The sequence below is a fragment of the Corythoichthys intestinalis genome, chromosome 11 (genome assembly GCF_030265065.1).
Source record: "Corythoichthys intestinalis isolate RoL2023-P3 chromosome 11, ASM3026506v1, whole genome shotgun sequence".
NCBI lineage: Eukaryota > Metazoa > Chordata > Actinopteri > Syngnathiformes > Syngnathidae > Corythoichthys > Corythoichthys intestinalis.
The window spans coordinates 18,975,015-19,000,588 of NC_080405.1; the positions used below are offsets into that span (position 1 = coordinate 18,975,015).

The window sequence follows — 25,574 nt, forward strand, 5'->3', positions numbered from 1 at the left end:
ATGACATGAAGAAAAGAGAGGAAAGTGTGGATGTTTCCTCACTTTAGCACCAGTCTTTGTCTCATCATCCTGTTCGGTTTGCTCTAAAGATGACAAGAGACAATGCAATGTCAGATGAAGAATTTGTTACTGACAACATGGATGATTTAATGTGCCCACCTTGTGGGGTGGAAACATGCTCAAGATTAGGTGTCTCGCAAGGGATTACAGCAGTGTTTTCCTCCACTTTTCCTGCAACATTTTCAGTGAGAACAACTGCAGCACGAGAAGAGAAGGGAAAAAGCAAATAATATTCTTAAACCAAGGGATGATAGTTTAATACCATGTTCATCAGCAGGTGCTGCCTGGTCTTCAGCTGGCTGTGAGTTTGCAGCTATTTCTTCCCCGGTTTTTGCCTCTTTCTCATTAGAAGGACTTTCTTGTGACTTTGTGTCATCTTCCTATGCACACAAAGACACAAAACAATCAAATTAGCGAATAAGCAATGTCACAAAAAAAAAAAAGTATATTCAAACATTAGCAATTGAGCGAATTCATCTGTGTAACATTAATGGAAGGTGAAAAATTCGAAGTGTCAGAGAAGCCAACGGTTGAAATATTCACATGCTTTAATCCGTTATAAGGGCACTTATTTAACTCATTGGCTGACATTGATGGAGATAGACATTCAATCCATTCCTGGGAGCCATCAGCCCTTCCAGTCAAAATGGATTGGACGTCTGGTGCCAGCAATGGCACTAAAAAAACATGAACATTCATAGCCAATCCTCGCAGTGTAAAGGGTATTATGGACAAAAAGACATGTACTTCTTAAAAGACAAATGTCAGTACGAGTTTTAAGAATTTAAATATTAAAACCCCTCTTAATGTCTTCGTTTTAATAAAATTTGTAAAATTTGAAATAAAAAAATAAACTCGTAGCTTGCCATTGTTGATCTCTAACTAACTTAAAACTCGCCATTGACACCTTTTGGTGTATTTAAATCACTATCTTACATAGTTAAAGAGTGACACGGTGGAAGTCCGGCAGCGTGGCCATGTGACGTCACCGCCCTGCGACGTCAACAACAATGGCGACCTAATAGTTAAAATAATTTTACAAATTGTATTAAAACGAAAACATTAAGAAGGGTTTTAATATCAAATTATTATAACTGGTACTAACATTTATCTTTCAAGAACTAAAAGTCTTTCTATCCATGGATCCCTTTAAATGAACTGGACGTCAGTCATTATCAATGGGAGGCAATTGTTAAAGGGAACCCCGGACTTAAAGACTTGTAGGCTCTAATAAGCCACAATTGTTCTCTTTTACTAAAATATGGTATTACAAACACATATATTATTGCCATTGATTTAAAAATTTATAATATTTAGTACATGTTTTGAACTACGAGGGCGCCATGTTTTACGCACGCAATGCACGCTGGGGGTAATGTCGGTTAGGCTGGACTGGGAGAATAGCTGTGCTAGCGAGCAAGCGAAGCTAGTATTAAGACTGGTATGATTTTGTCACATTCTGCTGCTGGACAGATTGTTTAGTTACAGAGCTGTGGGATGAGTTCCCGATGCCGTACCTGCATCCAATTCCAGCTCATCAGCAGTGTCTTTAAACTGATCCTAGGCGGCTTGCCGAGATATTGACCTGCTGCCATTTAATAGTTTGTATTCTCGATGCCTTCGTTGCTCGTTGAATCTTAGCCTTGGTTTTTTTCATTTGTCTGCCACCCTGGTTTTTGGAATCCTCTGCCATGTGCAGGTATTTGAGTGTGACCCTTTTTTGTGTCCCTTTTCGCAATCGTGTGTTTTTTGTGTTTGTTCAATAAACCCTTGTACGCGATCCCTCTGCTATTGTTGTCTGCTTTGTGGTCAAGCCTCGCTTCCGCATTCGCGGACCGCTTGTTGCTTTTCATCTGAGGACTTGAGTTACTGATTGCAGCTAATAAATCAATAAACAATACACATATTATTGGTGTAGAAAAAAATAGCATGAGCCTTGTGGTGTTCGTTAATGTTGCTAAACAGTATGGTCTTATACGCTCCCTGAATGCAGCGCCAGTGCAGAGTTGAATAAAAAGAGAATCACATATGTATGTATGGATGTATGTATGGATGGATGGATGGATGGTTATGAGTGGTTTTGACTTTTAAGACTACTGTATATTAAGTTAGCATAATATTGTTAATAATTAATTAATAATGATACAGTGGTACCTCTACATACGATTGCTTCGACACACGAACTTTTCGACATCCGACGTAAAATTTGACTCGCCATTTGTTTCTACATCCGACGACATGCTCGAAATACGACGACAATGGCAGCACCGCAGACGAATGCACGGCGGATTTTCTTGTGTGACAAATCAACACAGGTTTCAGAAAAGGTTGGTACAGGTGGTGAAACAAGGAAAAAGTTGATGCTTACCTTCGAAATGAAGATGCAAATGACAGAAAAATATGAGCGTGGGGTGGGCATCCGTGAAATGGCTCAACAATACATCTCCACGGTCCTCCTCCGACCATCGTTCGCCAGTCTTTATAAATTAAGCTGACAATTCTTATTGTCTCCAAAGAAATCGCCAGCTTCGCCACGTTTTCATCATTTCTTTTACAACTTATTCAACACAAAACGCCTGCTGTCTGCCGCAATTGATGGTGTTCTCAAGAGAACATTCAAAGTGAAAGTGAAACTCAAGCTCACCGGTCTGTCTCTGGCACGTGAGCCCCGCGGTGCGTTCAGGTACACAAAAAAACGTCCGCCTTATTAGAACCCGATTCGTTACACTATTACAGGAATTATTATTATTCTTTTTATTACATTATTCCAATTTTGATTTATAATTTATTTGTTTTGCTACGTGTAATTGCCATTTGTAATAGCACCAGCAGTATTTTTTAAGGATTTAGTGCAGGTTTTTGGGCTGTGGAACGAATTAATGGAATTATAATGTATTCCTATGGGAAAATCCTGCTCGACATACGACCATTTCGACTTACAAACAAGGTCCTGGAACGGATTAACTTCGTATGTAGAGGTACCACTGTATTTGAATGAATTGTGTTGTCTGTGTTCTGGATGGATTTTATATGTTGCTATTTTCTGCCTTGCTTACTCCCATATGGTTGGCAGGGAGAGCCAATTGGCTAACTATTGAGTGGAGATAAGTACAGTGGTACCTCGACATACGATCACTTCGACAAACAATCACTTCGACACACGATCTTTTCGACATCCAACGTAAAATTTGACTCACCATTTGTTTCTACATCCGACGAAATGCTCGAAATTCGACGGTTTATGACAGCATCGCAATTTCATTGTTTTCGCACAACGCACACACGGCGGATTTTCTTGTGAGAGCTCAACATGGGTTCCAAGAATGTTGAAGCAGGTTGTGAAAAAAGAAAAAAGATGAGGCTAACCAATGGAAAAATATGAGCGTGGGGTGCACGTCCAAACTACTTGACAATACTCCTCCGACCTCTGTTTGCCGGTCTTAATAAGTAAAGGTGACAACCATCGCCAAAGAGATCGCCAGCTTCGTCAGGTTTATAATAATTTATTTCAGAACTTGTGCAAAAAAACACGCCAACAGGCCGCAACAATAGGACGTTAAAAGTGAAAGGAATACTATCTCAACTGCACTCACTCACTCTGCACTCAGCCCCGTATTCAGGTACACCACACAAAATACGACTGCCACATTACAAACCCGATTTGTTACATTATTACAGGTATTATTATTATTAATACTATTATTGTATTATTATTCTGAATATTTATTCATAATGTATTTGTTTTGCTCTTTGTAATTGCTATTTGCAATAGTAACAGCAGTATTTATTAAGGATTTAATGTAGGTTTTCGGGCTGTGGAACGAATTAATTGAATTGTAATGCATTCCTTTGGGAAAATCCTGCTAGACATACGACCATTTCGACTTACAAACAAGGTCCTGGAATGAATTAACTTCGTATGTAGCGGTACCACTGTATATCTTTGGAGCATCGGTGATACAGTTATCCCTCGCTACTTTGCGCTTCAAACTTCGCACCCTCAGATAATCACAGATTTTTTTTCAATTCAAAAAAGAGAAAAAAAAATACAGATGAGCTGTCCCGAGCCATCGCATAGTCTCACGCTCGCTCGCTCCCTCCCTCTCCCTGCTCTTTGTTCACCAGAGTGAACTGGAGTTGCTTATGAAAGTAAACAATGATTGACAGACGGTTATGCTTTGATCTTGCAAGAGACTTGACCTTCAAAGGGCGCATGCGTCAATCATCATTTAACTTGTTAAACAGTTGCTGTGGCAACTAAGTGTGTGTAAGTGAGCAGTTGGAGCGGATTTGAGAAGACACTCAATGAAGCATTTAATAAAGACAAGCTTTTGTTTTACTTTTTTAAAATGGATTGTGAGTCTACTTTTTTTCTTGTTTAAAAATAATTATGTGGGACAGTAACATGTTTAAAAGTTATCATAATTATTACATTTAAAGTGCTTCAAACCCGTTTATTAAAATATACAGTGCCCTCCATAATTATTGGCACCCCTGGTTAAGATGTGTTTTTTAACTTCTAATATTTTTTTTATTCAAATAATATGGGACCTTAATTGAAAAAAAGAGAAAAATCCAACCTTCAATACAAGTGCATTTATTCAGTGGGGAAAAAATCCCACGTAAAGAAATAATTATTTGACATCAAATAATGTGTGTCACAATTATTAGCACCCCTGGTGTTAATACTTTGTACAACCCCCTTTTGCCAACAAAACAAGGTCTGGGGACTAAGATGGCCATGGGAGGAGCTTGATTTTGTGTCTGGTGAACCATTTCTGTGTAGATTTGGCCATATGTTTAGGGTCATTGTCTTGCTGAAAGACCCAGTGACGACCCATCTTCAGCTTTCGGGCAGAGGGCAACAGATTTTGATTTAAAATGTCCTGGTATTTCAAAGCATTCATGATGCCATGAACCCTTACAAGGTTCCCAGGGCCTTTGGAAGCGAAACAGCCCCACAGCATCACTGACCCACCCCCATACTTCACAGTGGGTATGAGGTGCTTTTCAGCATGGCAAATCTACACAGAAATGGTTCACCAGACACAAAATCAAGCTCCTCCCATAGCCATCTCAGTCCCTAGACCTTGTTTTGTTGGCAAAAGGGGGTTGTACAAAGTATTAACACCAGGGGTGCTAATAATTGTGACACATTATTTAATGTCAAATAATTATTTCTTTATGTGGGATTTTTTCCCACTGAATAAATGCACTTGTATTGAAGGTTGGATTTTTCTCTTTTTTTCCATTAGGGTCCCATATTATTTGAATTAAAAAAAAAAATATTAGAAGCTAAAAAACAAATCTTAACCAGGGGTGCCAATAAGTATGGAAGGCACTGTATATAAACATAAAAATATCTTTTTTTATTATACTTAGGGGAAAAAGGTAAAAAAAACATCTTATATGTATCTCTTTCCAATGATAGATCTGAATATTAAATACATTGAACAAAGAAAAAAAAAACATATTTTTGTGGGCTACTTCGCGGTTTTTCACTTATTGCGGCAGGTTCTAGTCCCCATTAACCGCGAAAAACGAGGGATCACTGTATTACTATGGCATATGGAATCAATGCAGCAAGTTAGCACAAATTAATTAGGTGCCAATGGCTGGCCAAAATGTGGTCTATTTACGACGATAATTACGATAGACATGTGAAATGTCAATAGTAAGTCTTATAACGTTTTGGCAATATATGTCGTCATATCATACCGCAATTCAAAGAGTAATGCGTTGTTGAATTAAGACATTTTGAGGATTTATGGAACACCAGTAATAGTCCTTTAGACCAAAATCAGGCACAACACAACCTTTGCAAAGCTGGTATACCAGGACCGGCAAACTAAGTAATACAACGACAAGTTATGCACAGTGTAGTAAAAAATCCCAAGAACGAAAAACACGATGTTTGTTTACCAGAACAGCAGGTACCACTGGCGTTTGACCACTTGTCACATCCATTCCAGCCTTATCTGTAAAGAAACGAAAATCAAAACATGATTAAATCAATGTCTGCCACTGATGCTGATATATGTCCATTCTATTTGAATTGGGAGAGTTAACAGTTAGCCATTTACCTTCATTGTTCAACTTGTCGTCATCAATCGTCATAGCTTGGGATGCAAAGGCTGACAATTCAGATGTCAGGGGAGCAGTTTTCGGTTTTTGCTGGTTCTCCTCGGGTGGTGCCTCCTCCGATTCCTCCTTCATTCCGTGACTTATGAAGCTAGGGGACAAAGCGCTGTCAGGATCCATAGAGAGCAGTGTGAGAGCGGCCTCTTTCATCTTCATGTCAGCGTCCTGAAGCGTAACATGCAGGGGGGTGCGCTCTCTTTCGCCGGCCACATGCAACCTGGCATCCATGGCCGAGGTGCAGACATCCATGAGCGTCAGTAGAGCGTCGGCCTCCGGAGGCACAACGGGCATTTCCAGTGCTTGCGTCTCGCCTTTGGAAGACATGTCGCTTGAAGGTTCGTGGGTGTCACCGGAGGAGGAAGCAGCAAGCGGTTCAGAGTGTGTTGCTTCAGCTTCAATGGGAAGAGCAAAGTCAGGCTTCTCAACTTTAGGTGTTTTTTTGTCCTCGTGGCTCTCCTCCTTCTTGTCTTTCTCCTTCTTGTCCATTTTTTTCTTCAAGTTTTCATCAGAGCTTCTCCTCTGCTCTTTCACAGTTACTTCCTTCTTCTTATCCTTCCCGCGAATGTCCGAACCATGAATTTTCCTGTCTATCTTTGATGTCTTTGGCTCCTCCCTGGATTTAGATTTTTCAGCGGTTTTTCCTTTGTCTGCCGGCTTGACTCTTTTGGGAGATTTGTCGCTGTCGCCGGTAGTCTTGTTCGATTGCTCAGTTTTCGTCTTCTCTTTGTTTTCCGTCTTTAATTTGAGTTTGTCGCCTTGCCGGTCTTCACTGTGGCTCTTGGACCTTTTCAGGGTGTCTTTGGAGTGTTTTTCCTTCTTCTTGCTTACGTCCGCTGATGGTGTCACTTCAAGTCGCTCCTCTAAGCCACCAGAAGAATCTCCCCGTAGCAGTTGCTTTGAATCACTTTTTGTGGTTTTATCCCCTTTGAACTTTTCTTTCTCTTTGATCTTGTCTTTATCCTTTTCCTTCTTGTCTTTTTCAACAGACTGGGCCCGAATCCTCTTGGTTGAAGCCTCATCAACCTCGGGCACAGACGTCTTCTGCTCCTTCGTACTGGACATTCTCCTCTCATTTTTTCCTTTTGGCTTCTTTTCGCTTCTTTCATCGGAGGACACCTTGGCAGAAGCGCCGTCTTTTTGCTGGGATTCGTTCACTTGGAGTTCGGATTTCTTCTCCTGCTTCTGTTTGAGCTTGGGGAGCTCCTCGGACACGCTGCGGTCTCTCTCTTTGCGCTCCTTGCGGGACGGACGGTCAAACTTCCCGATGGAGCGCTGCCTGAGAGCCTCCTGCGAGCCCAGCTCCAGATCCAAGATGAAGGAATGTGTGCGGTTTTTGTCAGGGAGCTTCTTGACTTCGCCAGAATCTTCCGAGGCGCCACCGCTACCACTTGTTCTTCTGTGCCTCTCGTCAGATGCCAAGATCGCCGGCTTCTGTTGTAGGCTGCGCGATGGTGGGGATTTTACTTCCTGAAAGGGACAAAATCGTTACAACATATCTATTTTCTATTATTTTTATAATAATTTTATAATAATAAAACAAATATCCCAACTGACATACAGATGAATAACCACCTGCACTAATAATCGAACCTATGAATAACTGAAGTCGCCACTAATGTTGCTGCAGTTTTCGTAGTTATTGTTGTTGTTGGGGGTGTGTACGCTATTATTTTGTATCTATTTCTCCATTAGTCATGCACAGATAAGAATGAAATTTGGTAGATATATTCTAAGCATGTAGACGCAATGAACCTTGGAGCTATTTTCCGGAGTTTCCTCCTAGTTAATAAATAATTAAACAATGGGAAAAAATATAGATGTTTATTTTCAGTTAGTAAGTATCAGAACCTCCTGATATTCGATTCAAATGGTCTAGAGCAGTGGTGTCCAAACTATTCCACATAGGGCCGCAGTGGGTGCTGGATTTCATTCCTACAAAACAAGATGACATCTTTTCACCAATCTGGTGTCTCAGAAGTGTAATCAGTTGATTGCAGTCAGGTGCTGCTTGTTTTAGCACAAAATTCATTGGTTAAACTGTCTGTGCTCGATTGGTAGGGAAAAAAAACCAGGACCCACAGCGGCCCTTGCAGACAGGTTTGGACACCCATGGTCTAGTGCACAGGTGTCAAACCAATTCCAGAAAGGGCCAAGTAGGTGCAGGTTTGCTTTCCAATCAATGAAGAGGACACCTTTTCACCAATTAGATCTTTTACATGTGTAATCAGTTAAACTTTGTCAGGTGCTGCTTGTTTCAGCAGGAAGTTCATTGGTTAAACTATCTGCACGTTATCATTTGGAACAAAATCCAGCACCCACTTGGCCCTTTCTGGAATCGGTTTGACACCTGTGGTCGAGAGAGTATCAAGCCTCAGGGCCTAATTCAAATTTCATCAATTAATTAGCAGTTTATTAATTAAAGAGTCATTGTAGAGGTACTGTTTTCCAAGACTTGATCTGAAACTTCATTATGTACATATTGGAAGGATATCCACACTCTAGGAGAGGAGTTTAATCCCCCCCTTAATTACATAAATTAAGTAATCAGAAAATAGTCATGCTTAGTATTAAATCTATAGAGAGTGAGCGTACGACACAAAGCTGTTCAGTTGATGGAACGATACTTGTTAACGACTAATTAGCGAAAATTCTCAATGATGTTTCATTAAAAGCCAATAAATGTTCAAATTGGTCAGAAAAGATCTTTGGAATCAAATTGATTAGCGTAGTATACACCAGTACTATTTACAGAATAATATAGCAATACGATGAGTATCAAATGTGAACGGGAATCAAATCGATTAGCGTAGTATACACCAGTACAATTTACAGAATAATATGGCAATACAATGAGTATCAAATGTGAACGGGTCGCAGCCTTCAGTCTGCAGGAGCACATTAGTGCTCGTTTTATCATGGATGGGTAGGGCTGAACTAAAAAAACAAAATCTGCGATTTTTCTGGGCAAAACTGCCACATCGTTGAGATTCACAATTTTCTTTAAATCAAGCTTTAGTGCAAAATTCACAGTCATATTTGTAACCATGGCATGGAACTACATCATACCATCGAAAAATTATAACGCTATGACTAATAATGCAATGACACCTAAGTGTTATGCGGCCCTTTAAATTCTTGAAAATGCTCACTGCCATACATACGTATGAATGTTAATTAAGTTTTACTGCAGGGTCTCTCCCAGAGCTTTATAAGCATGGTAGGCTGCTAATTACGTAGTTAGCACAACAGATCCTGGGTCAGTCAACCGTACGGGAAATAAATCGTGACCTTCGCGGCTTCAAAATTTCTAGGTCTAAATTCATGTTTTTAATGTAAAATTGATTAATCTTTCAGCCCTAATGATGGCTGTCACATACTGGCTTTTTAGATGTTTCTCCTGCGTCTCCTTTTTTCTTGCTGGTCACATCTCCTTCATTCCTAAATGAACAAAAACATTTCTCTATTAAAAAGGGCTCCAAACAACAAGGGCTCTTTTAGGGCTCACCTTGAATCTAGCTTCCTCTTTCTGTTGAGAGCCATTTTTTTCTCCAGCACTTTCCGCTCTTTGCGAGCTTCTTTAGCTCGAGGCGTTTCACTTACAGCAGACTGATTGCTCTTCTGTTTTTGTTGATCTGTCCAGGAACATAATGACTAGTTCCCAAAACTGAATGACTTTACTTACAATGTCATTAATCTAAAATTCAGATAGAGGTTTTAACTTTTTACCATATAATGTTGACAAAGAACCATGTAATGTAGATGCACTCTTTACCTCAAACTCTGCCATTCATATCGATAGATATTAAATCAATTTTAACTTAGATGGCTGGCACTGAATGATCATGTTTGAGTGTTATTGACGGCAATAGACGGCCAATCCAATTTGACTGAACAACCGCTGACAGCCCTTCTAGTCAAAATGGATTGTACGTAGAGTGGGGCAAATAAGTATTTGGTCAACCACCAATTGTGCAAGTTCTCCTACTTGAAAAGATTAGAGAGGCCTGTAATTGTCAACATGGGTAAACCTCAACCATGAGAGACAGAATGTGGGAAAAAAAAAACAGAAAATCACATTGTTTGATTTTTAAAGAATTTATTTGCAAATCATGGTTGAAAATAAGTATTTAGTCAATACCAAAAGTTCATCTCAATACTTTGTTATGTACCCTTTGTTGGCAATAACGGAGGCCAAACGTTTTCTGTAACTCTTCACTCTTCGCTTGGTGTAAAGAAATCAACTGTGGGATCAATTATTAGAAAATGGAAGACATACAAGACCACTGATAATCTCCCTCGATCTGGGGCTCCAAGCAAGATCTCATCCCGTGGCGTCAAAATGATAACAAGCACGGTGATCAAAAATCGCAGAACCACACGGTGGGACCAAGTGAATGACCTACAGAGAGCTGGGACCACAGTAACACAATGCGCCGCCAGGGACTCAAATCCTGCACGGCCAGACGTGTCCCCCTGCTGAAGCCAGTACACGTCCAGGCCTATCTACGGTTCGCTAGAGAGCATTTGGATGATCCAGAAGAGGACTGGGGGAATGTGCTATGGTCAGATGAAACCAAAATAGAACTTTTTGGTAGAAACACAGGTTCTCGTGTTTGGAGGAGAAAGAATACTCAATTGCACCATACCCACTGTGAAGCATGGGGGCGGAAACATCATGCTTTGGGGCTGTTTTTCTGCAAAGGGACCAGGACAACTGATCTGTGTAAAGGAAAGAATGAATGGGGCCATGTATTGAGAGATTTTGAGTGAAATTCTCCTTCCATCAGCAAGGGCATTGAAGATGAGACGTGGCTGGGTCTTTCAGCATGACAATGATCCCAAACACACAGCCAGGGCAACAAAGGAGTGGCTTCGTAAGAAGCATTTCAAGGTCCTGGAGTGGCGTAGCAATCTCCAGATCTCAACCCCATAGAAAATCTGTGGGGGGAGTTGAAAGTCTGTGTTGCCCAACGACAGCCCCAAAACACCACTGCTCTACAGGAGATTTGCATGGAGGAATGGGCCAAAATACCAGCAATAGTGTGTGAAAAGCTTGTGAAGAGTTACAGAAAACGTTTGGCCTCCGTTATTGCCAACAAAGGGTACATAACAAAGTATTGAGATGAACTTTTGGTATTGACCAAATACTTATTTTCCACCATAATTTGCAAATAATATCTTTAAAAATCAAACAATGTGATTTTCTAGGTTTTCTTTCCACATTCTGTCTCTGATGGTTGAGGTTTACCCATGTTGACAATTACAGGCCTCTCTAATATTTTCAAGTGGGAGAACTGGCACAATTAGTGGTTGACTAAATACTTATTTGCCCCACTGTATATTATAATCAATAGCAGCCAATGAGTAAATTTATGAAATAGCATTATAGCATTATCAACAGTAGAAGGGTGTTTGATCAGTTTCCGGAGTTTCGGTGTTGTAAACCCAAATTATTGTATAAGACCAAATAGGCCCAAATTACTGCATAGTCAATGTAAAAATGGTTTTATTTTTAGAGCAGATCTGGTTTGTCCATCACCGTCAATGGCGGCCAGTGAGTTAATAAATAATGAAACATGCAAAATGGTTTTATTTTTAGAGCAGATCTGGTTTGTCCATCACCGTCAATGGCGGCCAGTGAGTTAATAAATAATGAAACATGCGTCTACTGACACATGGTGGCATCGTATTTCACTTTTAAGCACTTTCAAGCTTGCTGAGAACATTTCATTTTTTTCTTTGTAATCAGATCCACGGATAGAAAGACTTGTAGTTCTTAGAAGATAAACGTTATTGAAACCCCTCTTGAAGTTTCTGTTTTTATACATTTTGTAAAATTCGTTTAACTAGTAGGCGGTGACGTCACATGGTTACGCTGCCGGTCTTCCAGAGAATGACTCTAGCGGAATAAACATGCCATCTGTTCAACCCTTCCAATTTAAACCCGAGAGGAACATTAATGAGCATGACAGCACTGTCGATATTTCACAAAACGAGCAGCAAAAGCAAAATGAACAGGAAAGACAGGATGAGACGAGACTAGGGAAAAAAAAAACTGTGTTTTGCCAAAACGTCCTACAAGAGGCGAATTTGACACCCAAAGTACTACCCTGCGCTTTCAGCTTGTTTTCTTAGATGCATACAGACAGAACATACTAAAGATGCCTTAAGAAAATACTTAAACATAGTTATATCAAATAAGGTTGGTTTAAATATGCTACGTGACTAATGTGGTCAACAGATTAACAATCTGCTTTAAGGCTACCACAAGAAAACACAATGCTAAAAAGTATGAGAGGGACACACATGCAAAAAGTATTTTGAGGCAATGAAACGGTAATAAAAAACTCAATAAAAACATAAATAGTAAGTACGCGCCACTTTTAAGTGATGAGTGCATTTGTTGGACGTCTCGCCGCTTAGAAAAAATTGCAGTAACCCAGTAGTATTCGTCCAGTGACAGTGACAATCTACATCATCACCCTGAGCGTCCATTGCCGGTAAAAACATGGCGCCCTCCGTAGGTCAAAACATGTACCAAATATTATAGATTTTTAAATCAACGGCAATATTTTACGTGTATCTAATAACATATTTTAGTAAAAGAGAACAATTGTGGCTTATTAGAGCCGACAAGTCTTTAAGTCTGAGGTTCCCTTTAAAAAGACATCAGATAAAGGAGTGTAGAGTTACCTTGTTCTTCTGTCTGTGCTGCTTTCTGCTTGCGCTTCTCTTCCAATCGCTCTCGGTTCTGTTGTCTTTTCAGCAGACGTTCCTCTTTGTCTTTGGCCTAAAAAGCACATGGCAGGGACAAATATGACTACACGCCACACCATTTATGATGGTGTTAACCCAGCCAAGGAAGTAATATGTTCTTCTCAAACGTCACTGTTTTATATTTTTGACGAAACTGCAGATTGGAATGAAAGTGGAGATATAATTACAGTGGGAAACATGTGGAAAAACATTCCGCTCAGTTAAATTTTTATGCTGAGACCAAAATGTCCTACTGATTCTAAAACTGCTGTTTTACTATTTAGTGCGTCAAATTGTAAAAATGTACATTTTTATCTTAATACTTAATATAACTTTTCGCCATTGCGATGTGCACATGCACAATAGTCCTATCGTTATATATATTGCGATTATGCAATTTTTGCAGTTTCAGTTCCTAAATAAATTAATAACAAATAAATTCATGTAAATTGAAGCACCTTAAACCTATAATGCAACAATAAAAAATACAGAAACTACAAATAAATTCATGTAAACTGAAGCACCTTAAACCTATAATGCAACAATAAAAAATACAGAAACTAAGATAACATTTTTATAATGAAAAATATGATTGTTTAAAAAATAGAAAATACGGGGGGAAAAATGACAATACAAGGATAAATGAGAAAAACAAGGGGGAAACTCAGGAAAAACAAACTAATAAAATACTGAGTGCAATACACTAATAAAAAAAACATGGTGAATCAACCAAAGTCTTCCCAAACAGAGCTATTCAAGTCATCTGGTTAAAATTATTTTACTTTTAATATTGCAATATATGTATCGCAATATATTGCAAACCCCCAAAAAGTCGCAATTTAAGTTTTTTCCAATATCTTTCAGCCTTAGTTGTCAGTAGCCATATCCCTCACAGAAACATATTGATTTATAAACATCATAGTCCTGCCTGTTTCATTTTTCATTAAGTTTCAATATTTGAATTGTTTATTCTTCTCATAAACCAAGCACATATCTGTTAAGTACAGCATTTTTCATATTTTTTAAGCAAATGGGGTTCATATCAATCATCAACTTGATGTGACAGAGAAAAAATTGAGACCAGTTTTGTATTCCGCACCCAGAAATGTGTAGAATTTTTTTTTTTAAAAAACTAAAAAAAAAACAGCTGTCAACCCTAAGTCAACAAAAACTGTTCCCCAGTCATCTTTCCCTTCTGTTAAAGTGCCACAAAAGTGTCTTTTTTTTTTCAGAACCTTGGATGTCATTTTACCTGGTTTGCATGACAATTTGCATTGAAAGTGCCACGAATGTCAATTTTCAGGCCATTTTAGTTGGTCCTTATCATTAATATGCATCTGACTGGCTCCAATTTGCAATACACTGTATTTAAATTTCAACTCTTTGCTCTGATTGGCTGTCGGTAGAGTAGGTGTGTTGGTTGGAAGCTGGTGAGCAATGGCAATGTGTCTGGTGACTTTGACACAACTCGGAGACCAAGACTACAAACATTCTTCAATGACACCAAGTTTTCACAACTATAAAGAAGTAAAATATTCGCTCAATTGACATTCCCGTTTCAGTGCACTTCATGCGCTCAGATGGCATATGATATTTTATTCAGGAGGCAAGATTTTGCGAGGACTTCCGGGTTCCAAAATGCTTAGATATTCCTTATTTATACTTAAACAAAACATATACTGACTTGACGCCAATACACTCACATACTGCGTCAAGACTGGAGGTCATTATTGTTTTGCAGACGTCCGGAGAACATGAACGTGCACATGAATATATATCTAATAATACAGTCATGTGAAAAAATTAGGACACCCTATGAAAGTCTGTGTGTTTTCTAACATATTTAGTCATATGGATATTTAATATCAATTTTAACAATCTTGAGAGATTTCAGTAATAGAACTAAACCATTAAAGCTAAAAAAAATATATTTTTTATAACTTTCTATAAAATGTAATTTTAAATAAATGCAATTTCTGTTGAGGAATGAATTAGGACACCCTCACATTCGATTCCACTTAAAATAGTTAAAATCACACACAGGGGTATCATGTCAGGTGCACATGATTAGAACATCTTTACCTAGTGTTTTGAAGGAGGCTTGCATTGTTTTAAACCTCACATTTAGTTTTGTGTGCCCTTGACTGTTGAAGTGAGAGAAAACACCATGGTGACATCAAAGGAGGTGTCTTAGGCCTTCAGAAAGAAGATTGTAGACGCTTATGAGTTTGGTAAGGGATTTCAAAAGATGTCAAAAGAATATAACATCAGCCACTCCACTGTCTGGAAAATAGTCTACAAGGGGAGGACTTTCAAAACAACTGCCAACATGCCCAGGTCTGGCCGTCCAAGCAAGTTCACCCCGAGAGCAAACCGCAAGATGCTAGTCTCTAGCTAGTCTCTTTTGGAAGTTTCCAAAACCCCCAAAATGTCATCATGAAATCTACAGCATGCTCTTGCTACTGTTGATGTGAAAGTGCATGCCTCTACAATCAGCAAGAGACTTCACAAGTTCAACCTTCATTGGAGATGTAAAAGGAGGAAACCCTTGTTCTCCAAAAAGAAAATGAAGGCCAGACTGAAGTTTAACAGAGTGAATGTAGACAAAGACCAGGACTTCTGAAATAATGTTCTTTGTACAGATGAATCTAAAATTGAATTATTTGGACAACAGAACAGAGGACATGTTTGGCGTAAACCCAATATAGCATTCCAGGAAAAGAACCTCATACCAACAGTGAAGCATGGAGGTGGAAGTGTCATGGTTTGGGGATGCTTTGCTGCAGCGGGATCTGGCCAGCTCACGATCATAGAATCCACAATCAGTTCTATTGTGTATCAGAGGGTGCTTAAGGAACATGTGAGATCATCTGTGAAAAAATTAAAGCTGAAGCAAAACTGGACCCTGCAACAGGAAAATGACCCAAAACATACCAGTAAAACCACCAAGGACTGGCTGAAGGCAGGGGCGGACTGGGACTAAAAAGCAGCCCTGGATTTTGACTCAGCCCAGCTCACAAGAATCACTGTACACAGACCATCTAGGAGGGTCCGGGGGCATGTCGCACCGGGAGAATTTTAAAAAAATATTTTGTTTTAAAATGCATCAATTTCGTTCACTTTGAGAGAAAAATGAAGAACATGTGTGACTGTGACTGTCTGACTTGGGGCGCTCAAAGTACTGCAAGGCTGAACTGGAGTTGGATTCATCTTCTGCCCTAGCTCTATAATCAACCTGAATAAACAAATAAAATAATTTATTTTTTAAAGCAAGTTTTATGTATCCAATTGATTATAATAACACCTATCCCCTGTGTCTATAAAATGACTTCATTGTTCATGCCATGATTAATCTTGCCACACAAATAATAAATTTCAGTGAAAATACAATAAACTTTTCAAGACAAATCCTGTATACATAACCTTTATTGGAAAGTATTAACCAGAAAACAAAACAATATATAAATGATTAAAACTATATATCATATCAATTTAACTACCTAAACTTTAAAGTAAAACCATTCATTTTATTAATATTTTGTTATATTTCTTCTGAATTAATATTGCTGCTGCGTGTGCATACGTTGTTTTACAGCTAAAATGTTTTTTGCTGGCACTAGCCCTTTAATTGCCATTTATTTCATTTAAATTGTAGCTACCTGGTGGATAACAACTGCCAATATACCTAGCAAGTAACCCTCTTCATTCCATCTCAGCCCGGTGGCAACTAGAAAGTCCGCCAAAGCTCTTATCGCTCTATCCTGCCCCTTCGAGGGCCACAAGAAGTCTTTCAGCCAGGCGCATTGCTGCCACCTGTCGGATTAGATGCGAACTGTAGATAATCACAGAGTATAGCGGGGATAAAAACAGTGATGTATGTATGGCGGCCGCCGGCCGTCCAGAGCAACGGCCGTTCTGTGATCCTCCAGAAGCTACAGATTACCAGTCCGCCCCTGGCTGAAGGAAGAAATGAGTCCTGGAATGGCCGAGTCAAAGCCAGCATCTCAAATCCCATTAAGATGCTGTGGGGTGACTTGAAACTCCTCAAACATCTCACAGCTCAAAGTATTCTGAGTTGAGGAGTGGGGCAAACTTTCTTCAGACCGATGTCAAAGACTGGTAGATGGCTACAAAAACCGTCTCACTGAAGTTATTTCAGCCAAAGGGGGTTAATACTAGTTATTAGGTGGTAGGGTGTCGTAACTTTTTCCTCAGTTAGAATATGGATTTTCGTTGATATATTTGGTTTAATGAGTAAAAAAATGTTATTTTTTTGTTTACCTGCAATTAAATCACTTTGTTTTCCAGGGATAAAGAAGAACAAGCTCAGACATTGACATGTGAACATTTCGTAAGGAAGAACTGAATATTTAATGAGGTGTCCTAATTTTTTCACATGACTGTATAGTATATCTATCTGCATTATGTATATACTGTAGTCTTGGCGTGGCTCAGTTTAGAACCAGGAAATGGCCAAGTGGAGACAGCCCTACTGATATTAGTTTGCCTGGTATACCAGACTCACCGTTGTTTCAGCGATTGAGTCTGGCGACCGTCCGACGGATCAAACTCCGAGGGCGGAGCAAGCCACAGCAAACAGACAGCGGAGTGGACCCATCAGCGACGGGCAGACGTTAAAGCGTTGTTAAAGCGACAAGTAATTAGCGTGAGCGGAGAATGGAGAAGTTTATTCAACATGGCTAGCGCGAGCCATGTTGACTGTTGACAATGACTTGTTTCGATGTGTTTTTGGTCATTTATAACTGGTTTTACCGCGGATTGGAACATATTCTCGGCTCTCCCGTTCGCCATCTGTGTTGTTGTAGAGACGACTTTCGGCGCACAAGAGTGACGTTACTCGTTAAGAACACGTCACGGAAATAAACGAATCTGATTGGACGGTTAATTTTGTAACTTGCTCGAGAGGCCGTTAATGGGCTGGGTCCCAGACTATTTCTCACAGTGTTTGAAAAATACAGGGAGAATAGTCTGGCTATTCTATGCTATGCTAGTCGTCTGCATGAAAAAGTGACAAATACTTGAAAATTACTTTCATAACAATGTAAAAAGTAGTAATATCAAATAAGGTTGGTTTAAATATGCTACGTGACTAATGTGGTCAACAGATTAACAATCTGCCTTAAAGCTACCACAAGAAAACAATGCTAAAAAGTATGAGAAGGAAACACATGCAAAAGGTAATAGCCATAATAGCTCGTGTGTGCTACTTACTGCAGATCGCCGCCGTTCCTCCACAGTGACCTCATCATCCGAGTCACTATAGTAACGGGAGTAGAGGAAGGGCTTATGTACGTATGCCTTGCGGCGAGGTTTACTTTCTCTGCCTTCTCCTGTATCCTCGCTTGCTTCTTTCTTGTCTGAAATCACGCCTTCAATATGGGGATGAAAAGAGAAAGCCATGAGCCAATGTTTAAATGTTGGCTCTAAAATAAAATCTGGAAGAAGAAAAAAAGTGAGACCATCAGATGCACGCTCGCCCTCCTCAGAGGAATCAGACAAGGGTTCCTCGTCTTCGCTCTCCTCTTCAAACGATGACAGGTCACTGGTGTGCACGGAACTCACTGTTATGTCACTCAGGCCGTCTAAGTCGGAGTCCTCCAAAGAGTACTCTGCACGTTATGACAACACGGGAAACATTTGCAACAAGATTAGGATCAACACTAAATATGACCTACCAAAGGAAGACACAGATCCAGCAGTTACTGACCTTCTTTAATTCTCTCTTTGGCTTTCTGCTTGGCCTGGCAGCTATCTTCTTCCTGCTTCTCTTCTGAATGTTTCCCACTTATTTTAGAACCAACTTTAGGTTTTTCCTCAGTCTGTTCTTCGGCTCGCGGCTCTTCCTCCTCCATCTTTACCTCCTCCGTGGATATTTCCTTCCCAACGTCTAATCCGTCTGGGGGGTCATCCAGATTCACCTCTATTTCTTTCACCTCAATTCCCGGTTTTGCTTCGTTCCCCTCTTCCTCTTCGGTCTTCCTGTCTTCTTCCTCATCTAGACTCATGTCTTGCTCACCATCATCAGCTGACTCGTCTAAGGTTTTACGCTCCTTCTCAGTGGCCTTGATGTTGGCCTCTTGATTAAGAGAGGTGATGGTGTCGAGGATGGACATGGCATCTGTGGCAGCGGTGGACGTCGGTGTGGACGATGAGGCTGCACAATAACATGATCATAAACTCATGGATGAAAGCCTTCATTTAACTGTACAATAGAGGACACACAACTAGTCATGTGCTGATTACCAGTTTCAAGGTATACCGTGGCATGAAAACGTCACGGTTTAAAAACCGCAAAAATTTTCCCTTCCCTACAGTATTAGTTATTTTTTATGTCCCAAAAATGCAGGGAGAAATCCCTCGCTGGCAGCTGCTACGCTGAGACCTCCCCCACCGGTTGGTGCTCAGTGTCAGTGAGTCAGCTGTGCTACATGACGGCTGGAGGAGGTGAAACTCCTGAACTTTTTCCCCAATTGAAGAAAACAAAATTGCTGGTGTGGAAATACTTCAGCTCCAGAAAAGTTACAGATGACTGCGGCTTAGAGGAGGACGGCCAACCGACATGTAAAACATGTTTACAGAGGGTGGCTCCCGAGGTGGCGATACCTTCAATATGATTTCGCATTACTGCACACTTTCCATAACTCGGATAAACTTTTTTTCAGCTCTCAAATACTCATGTGTTTGTCCATTGAATATTTGACATTAATTGCTGATCCATACAACCAGTGATTTAGGTGACAGTATTGCTACGCCAACCCTTTCCGAGTTACCAGCCCAGTATGAACCTCGGGTCTATTAAAAATCTACTTTTTGGTTCTGAAAGCAACACAAATGACACCATGAACATTGATGTGTTCCAATGTACACATTGTCACCAAGGTCTATGATGGCGAGTTTGTGCAGGTCCTGTTAACATGGCATTATGATAAAAAGTGTGGTAGATTAGGGGCAAAGAGCCCATTATTTGCTGATTATTTGTGGTTGAGTCTCGTACTTATTTTACGCAAATAGTGGGGGCCCATTGGAATGAATGAAACTAGAAAACATTACACATTGGCTTGTGTTCAACTTTGGACGTTACACTAGTCTTTGATAATTCGTGATGAGCAGGAATTAAGCTGTTATCAAACCTTGCTGAGGAACAACTGTGTCTGCTTTGTTTTCCGTTGAGGGTGGCGGTGGAGGTGGCGGCGGTTCCTCGCTGCTGGTGCCAGGCGACAGTAGCTGGTGGACCACTTTCTCCACCTGAGGCCTGAAGATGTGGTTGACTTTGGGATCCACCACTTGGGCGACGATCCTGTCCACTCCTTGCTCCAGCATACCGGATCTAAGTTGGACAATGTCGTGACGGCTTTATGTCAAGGTTGACTAATAACAACATTTAGTGAAAATTGGGGAAAACAAATACTGACTGCAAGACAAGCTGTCTGATGTTGTTTCGCAACTGGTTTTTGTTCAACTGAGGGCTCCATGTGTGATTGGACAGGTGATTGGAGACAAAGTTGTCCACTCGTTGTTTCAGGTTCAGATAGGCTGGCTGCAAAAGACACAATACGTTACATAAGTAATATTACATTTCCTTGAGGAAAGCACAAGGTTTCTTTTGAGAAGAATTGTTAGTGGTTGGCTGCTAGCTGAGTAAGTGTGCTGTCATCAGTCGATTCTCGTGAATAATGAACACACAAATACATTGTGAAAATGACCAAATGTTCTCTCAAAGGCATTGCTGGCCCAGCATCGACATCTTTATTAACCATTTATAGCAAGTGACTACTTTAGTTAAATGGAAAAAAAAACTTGGCCTCATAAATAACGAGCGTACCCAAATGTTGACATCGCATTTTGGGTCATGTAGGCCGCAAAGGTAACATTTAGAATAGTACAAGTGTGGCCTACATCAGGTCTGAATCATAATTATGATTTTTTTTGGAATTTTTTTAAAAGCGCAAATATAGTCATCTAAAGGGTTAAAGCTCTTAAGTGTCAACTTTTAACTGCCCACTGTAGAAACCAATGTCCCTGAGTGGGTTAATCATAAAAAGAAACACTTATAAACCTAGTTTAGTTTCATTCAACAATAAAAACAGGAATATTCCAGTAGTAGTGACAATTATGTGGTTAGGTAGCTTAGCTATACACGCAGTCGATTTGACTTGTAAATGGAAAAATTACAATAATATATATAATTAATAATTAAGTCATCTGATTCATTTCGCAATGTTGAGTTGTACCTTGGTGTCGACATCTGCAAGGCAATCTCTCCTGAACTGGTCGAAGAGACCTTGTGTTTTCAGGTGATTGACGATCATCGACACTAGTTGCGGATCCCCTGGTGGTAAACTTGCCATATTTCAATCCGATTCATTCAATTTTAGTCATCAAATTAAAACATCAAAAAGGAACGCGGGGAGTTTTTGTTTAGTTGTATGGTGCAGGGTTCAACCCGGAAAAGATTATATACAAACAGTTTAGTGAACCGGAAGTACAACGAAAGCTTCCTGTGTTTCAAAAAGAAAAGTTTGCGAAATATACTTGATAAAGTGATATTCGTTTTGGGTTTTACAACTAAAATAATTAAAAACAAAATAGTTGTCAGACCTAAAGCAACAAAATTTTTTATTAAAGTTTTTGGCCACCGTTATTTAATGATAGTAGGTCGATACAAAATTCAAAGAAAACTGCAAAATCATCGCAATAAAACAAAAATGATATGCATGTAAATGTAAATGCATGGTAGACCATGATTTAAGAACGGATCGTTCAGTATATATATGTATATAAAGTGCATCTCTGTAATTCATATACTTTGGGAAGCTACAGTGGAAATTACGAAATATATATGTATATTTTTTGGGACAGAAAGAGTTGCTGTTATTTAACATTTTACAAAATCATTGCATAATAACGGTAATTAAACCAAAAATATTAATACAGCTTTTACCAATAAAAGAAGTCTGGCAGCGGTGGGATTCGAACCCACGCCCCCGAAGAGACTGGAGCCTTAATCCAGCGCCTTAGACCGCTCGGCCACGCTACCGTTGGGGTCAATTGATATCAATATTTGTGTAAAAATTCTTCATAACGCGTGGACGGGAAAGTCGTCAAAACGACGTTGGTATGTGGTCTGATTTTGACGGGAAAGTCGTCAAAACGACGTTGGTATGTGGTTTGATTTTGACGGGAAAGTCGTCAAAACGACGTTGGTATGTGGTCTGATTTTGTCTAACACCGTGGTTCGATTTTATTATCTAATTATCTAAACTTGTTATGGGCACTTTTCAGCATTAACACAAGGGTGTAGGTTTGCATAGGGACGGTGGGGACATAACACGACCAACTTTTTAGGATGCTGAAATTATCCTCACCAACCTTCAACCAACCTTATTTGCCTTATGACTTCAGTTACGTAGGTCATTACCTTGGTCTTTCCAAGGGAAAGAACAAGGTATTGTTGTTGTGCAACTTTATTGTACTTCTTTATTTCTTTATTATTACCTTGGTCTTTCCAAGGGAAAGAACAAGGTATTGTTGTTGTGCAACTTTATTGTACTTCTTTATTTCTTTATTATTACCTTGGTCTTTCTGAAAGAAAGAACAAGGTATTGTTATTGTGCAACTTTATTACCTTGGTCTTTCTGAAAGAAAGAACAAGGTATTGTTATTGTGCAACTTTATTGTACTTATTATTTATTCATCTTATTCTCCGCGTTTTTTTGAGCCAACGCACAGCCCAAACCGTAGCACCGATCGGCACAGTTCAAGTATCGGCACGACCGGAATTTTCGCGTGACGATGGGAATTTTTCAAACCGCCACGAAAAATTTTCCGTTCGCCCGTAAACGGCAATTTTCCGAAAAATAAAAAAAGTTTCAAAATGTATCTAGTCCTACAATTTTTGACCAAATCACATAATTTGGGCATCAAAAATTCCGGGACGGTGAGGGGCATAAAAGTTGTATACAGAATTTGGCAAAAATTTACGGTTCCCCGGAAATTTGCCAAAAACTTTCCTATTCATTTTGAATGGAAAAAAAACGCGCGCTTCACAGCCCGAACCGTTAGACCGATCGGCACCGTTCAAGTATCGGCACGACCGGAATTTTCGCGTGACACAGGAAACTTTACAAATGGCCCCGAAAATTTTTCCGTTCGTCCGTAAACGGCAATTTTCCGTGAAAAAAAAAAAAGTTTCAAAATGTATCTAGTCCTACAATTTTTGACCAAATCACATAATTTGGGCATCAAAAATTCCGGGACGGTGAGGGGCATAAAAGTTGTATACAGAATTTGGAAAAAAATTACGCTTCCTCGGAAATTTGCCAAAAACTATCCCATTCATTTCGAATGGGAAAAGTCCCATTCACTTCCAATGGGATTTCCAATGGAATTTACATTGCATTGATGCCATTGACGGCCATGCATGTCGAATCTACTGATGCCAATGTACTTGGATTCAACTGACTATATAGATGTCGATGCCATTGACTGCCATGGACGTCCAAAAATTTTCCCATTCATTTTCAATGGGGAAAAAACAAAATTACCCCAAATCAACAGAAAATGACCAGATATCAATAGGACGTGTCCCCCAAACTTCCCCAATTCCATTGACGCTTATGAAGGGTGCCGCCATTGACTTACATGGACGTCCAAAATTTTTCCCATTCATTTTCAATGGGGAAAAAACTACATTTCTCCAAATCAACAGAAAATGACCAGATATCAATAGGACGTATATCCCAAACGTCCCCAATTCCATTGACGCTTATGGGGGGTGCTGCCATTGACGTCCATGGACGTCCAAAATTTTACCCATTCATTTTCAATGGGAAATTTTTTTTTTTCCCCAAATCAACAGAAAATGACTAGATATCAATAGGACCTGTCCCCCAAATGTCCCCGATTGCATTGCCGCTTATGGAGGGTGATGCCATTGACGTCCAGGGACGTCCAAACTTCCCATTCATTTCCAATGGCATTTCTTCATGTTTGTTCATTCTTTTGATGCCAATGTACTTGGATTCCATTGACGGTTATGTAAGTTGATACCATTGACGTCCATGGACGTCCAAAATTTTTCCCATTCATTTTCAATGGGAAATTTTTTTTTTTTCCCAAATCAACAGAAAATGACTAGATATCATTAGGACGTGTCCCCCAAATGTCCCCGATTGCATTGCTGCTTATGGAGGGTGATGCCATTGACGTCCAGGGACGTCCAAACTTCCCATTAATTTCCAATGGCATTTCTTCATGTTTGTTCATTCTATTGATGCCAATGTACTTGGATTCCATTGACGCTTATGTAAGTTGATACCATTGACGTCCATGGACGTCCAAAAATTTTCCCATTCATTTTCAATGGGATTTTTTTTTTTTTCCCAAATCAACAGAAAATGACTAGATATCATTAGGACGTGTCCCCCAAATGTCCCCGATTGCATTGCCGCTTATGGAGGGTGATACCATTGACGTTCATGGACGTCCAAACTTCCCATTCATTTCCAATGGCATTTCTTCATGTTTGTTCATTTTATTGATGCCAATGTACTTGGATTCCATTGACGCTTATGTAAGTTGATACCATTGACGTCCATGGACGTCCAAAATTTTTCCCATTCATTTTCAATGAGATTTTTTTTTTTTTTTCCCAAATCAACAGAAAATGACTAGATATCAATAGGACGTGTCCCCCAAACTTCCCCGATTCCATTAACAATTATGGAGGGTGCTGCCATTGACGGACATGGACGTCCAATTCTCCCAATCTTTTCTAATGGCTTTAACTTTGTTTAGTGCCAATGACTGGCATTATGGTCCATTCTATTGATAGACCTGAGTGGGGCTAAGATTTGTATCTCCACAGAGGAAAGACCAAGGTGTGTAATTTCTCCCGAAATTGCAGTTTCTAGTTATTATTCAATAATTCTCCGCGTTTTTTTGAGCCAACGCACAGCCCAAACCGTAGCACCGATCGGCACCGTTGAAGTATCGGCACGACCGGATTTTTCGCGTGACGATGGGAATTTTTCAAACCGCCACGAAAAATTTTCCGTTCGCCCGTAAACGGCAATTTTCCGAAAAATAAAAAAAGTTTCAAAATGTATCTAGTCCTACAATTTTTGACCAAATCACATAATTTGGGCATCAAAAATTCCGGGACGGTGAGGGGCATAAAAGTTGTATACAGAATTTGGCAAAAATTTACGGTTCCCCGGAAATTTGCCAAAAACTTTCCTATTCATTTTGAATGGAAAAAAAACGCGCGCTTCACAGCCCGAACCGTTAGACCGATCGGCACCGTTCAAGTATCGGCACGACCGGAATTTTCGCGTGACACAGGAAACTTTACAAATGGCCCCGAAAATTTTTCCGTTCGTCCGTAAACGGCAATTTTCCGTGAAAAAAAAAAAAGTTTCAAAATGTATCTAGTCCTACAATTTTTGACCAAATCACATAATTTGGGCATCAAAAATTCCGGGACGGTGAGGGGCATAAAAGTTGTATACAGAATTTGGAAAAAAATTACGCTTCCTCGGAAATTTGCCAAAAACTATCCCATTCATTTCGAATGGGAAAAGTCCCATTCACTTCCA

The 25,574-nt window shown here is 39.8% G+C and overlaps 1 protein-coding gene and 1 non-coding gene across 3 annotated transcripts in view; both read right to left on the reverse strand.

The window, feature by feature from the left end:
- bod1l1 (biorientation of chromosomes in cell division 1-like 1) overlaps window positions 1-21,444 on the reverse strand; it is a 35,932-nt gene extending 14,488 nt beyond the window's left edge. For both annotated transcript variants that reach the window (XM_057849996.1, XM_057849998.1), the window contains exons 1-14: window positions 21,210-21,444; window positions 20,391-20,515; window positions 20,109-20,305; window positions 18,686-19,132; window positions 18,438-18,587; window positions 18,190-18,347; window positions 12,895-12,991; window positions 9,707-9,833; window positions 9,579-9,639; window positions 6,144-7,668; window positions 5,983-6,038; window positions 323-440; window positions 160-231; window positions 43-83 (exon numbers count right to left, since the gene is read on the reverse strand). In XM_057849996.1, the coding sequence (XP_057705979.1) occupies window positions 43-83; window positions 160-231; window positions 323-440; window positions 5,983-6,038; window positions 6,144-7,668; window positions 9,579-9,639; window positions 9,707-9,833; window positions 12,895-12,991; window positions 18,190-18,347; window positions 18,438-18,587; window positions 18,686-19,132; window positions 20,109-20,305; window positions 20,391-20,515; window positions 21,210-21,326 (3,291 nt within the window). In that variant the 5' untranslated portion in view covers window positions 21,327-21,444. The remainder of the gene's footprint in view (window positions 1-42; window positions 84-159; window positions 232-322; window positions 441-5,982; window positions 6,039-6,143; window positions 7,669-9,578; window positions 9,640-9,706; window positions 9,834-12,894; window positions 12,992-18,189; window positions 18,348-18,437; window positions 18,588-18,685; window positions 19,133-20,108; window positions 20,306-20,390; window positions 20,516-21,209) is intronic.
- Window positions 21,445-21,933: 489 nt separating this feature from the next.
- trnal-aag (transfer RNA leucine (anticodon AAG)) lies at window positions 21,934-22,015 on the reverse strand. The gene has a single exon. It is a non-coding gene; the product is annotated as a tRNA-Leu (tRNA).
- Window positions 22,016-25,574: the final 3,559 nt, after the last annotated feature.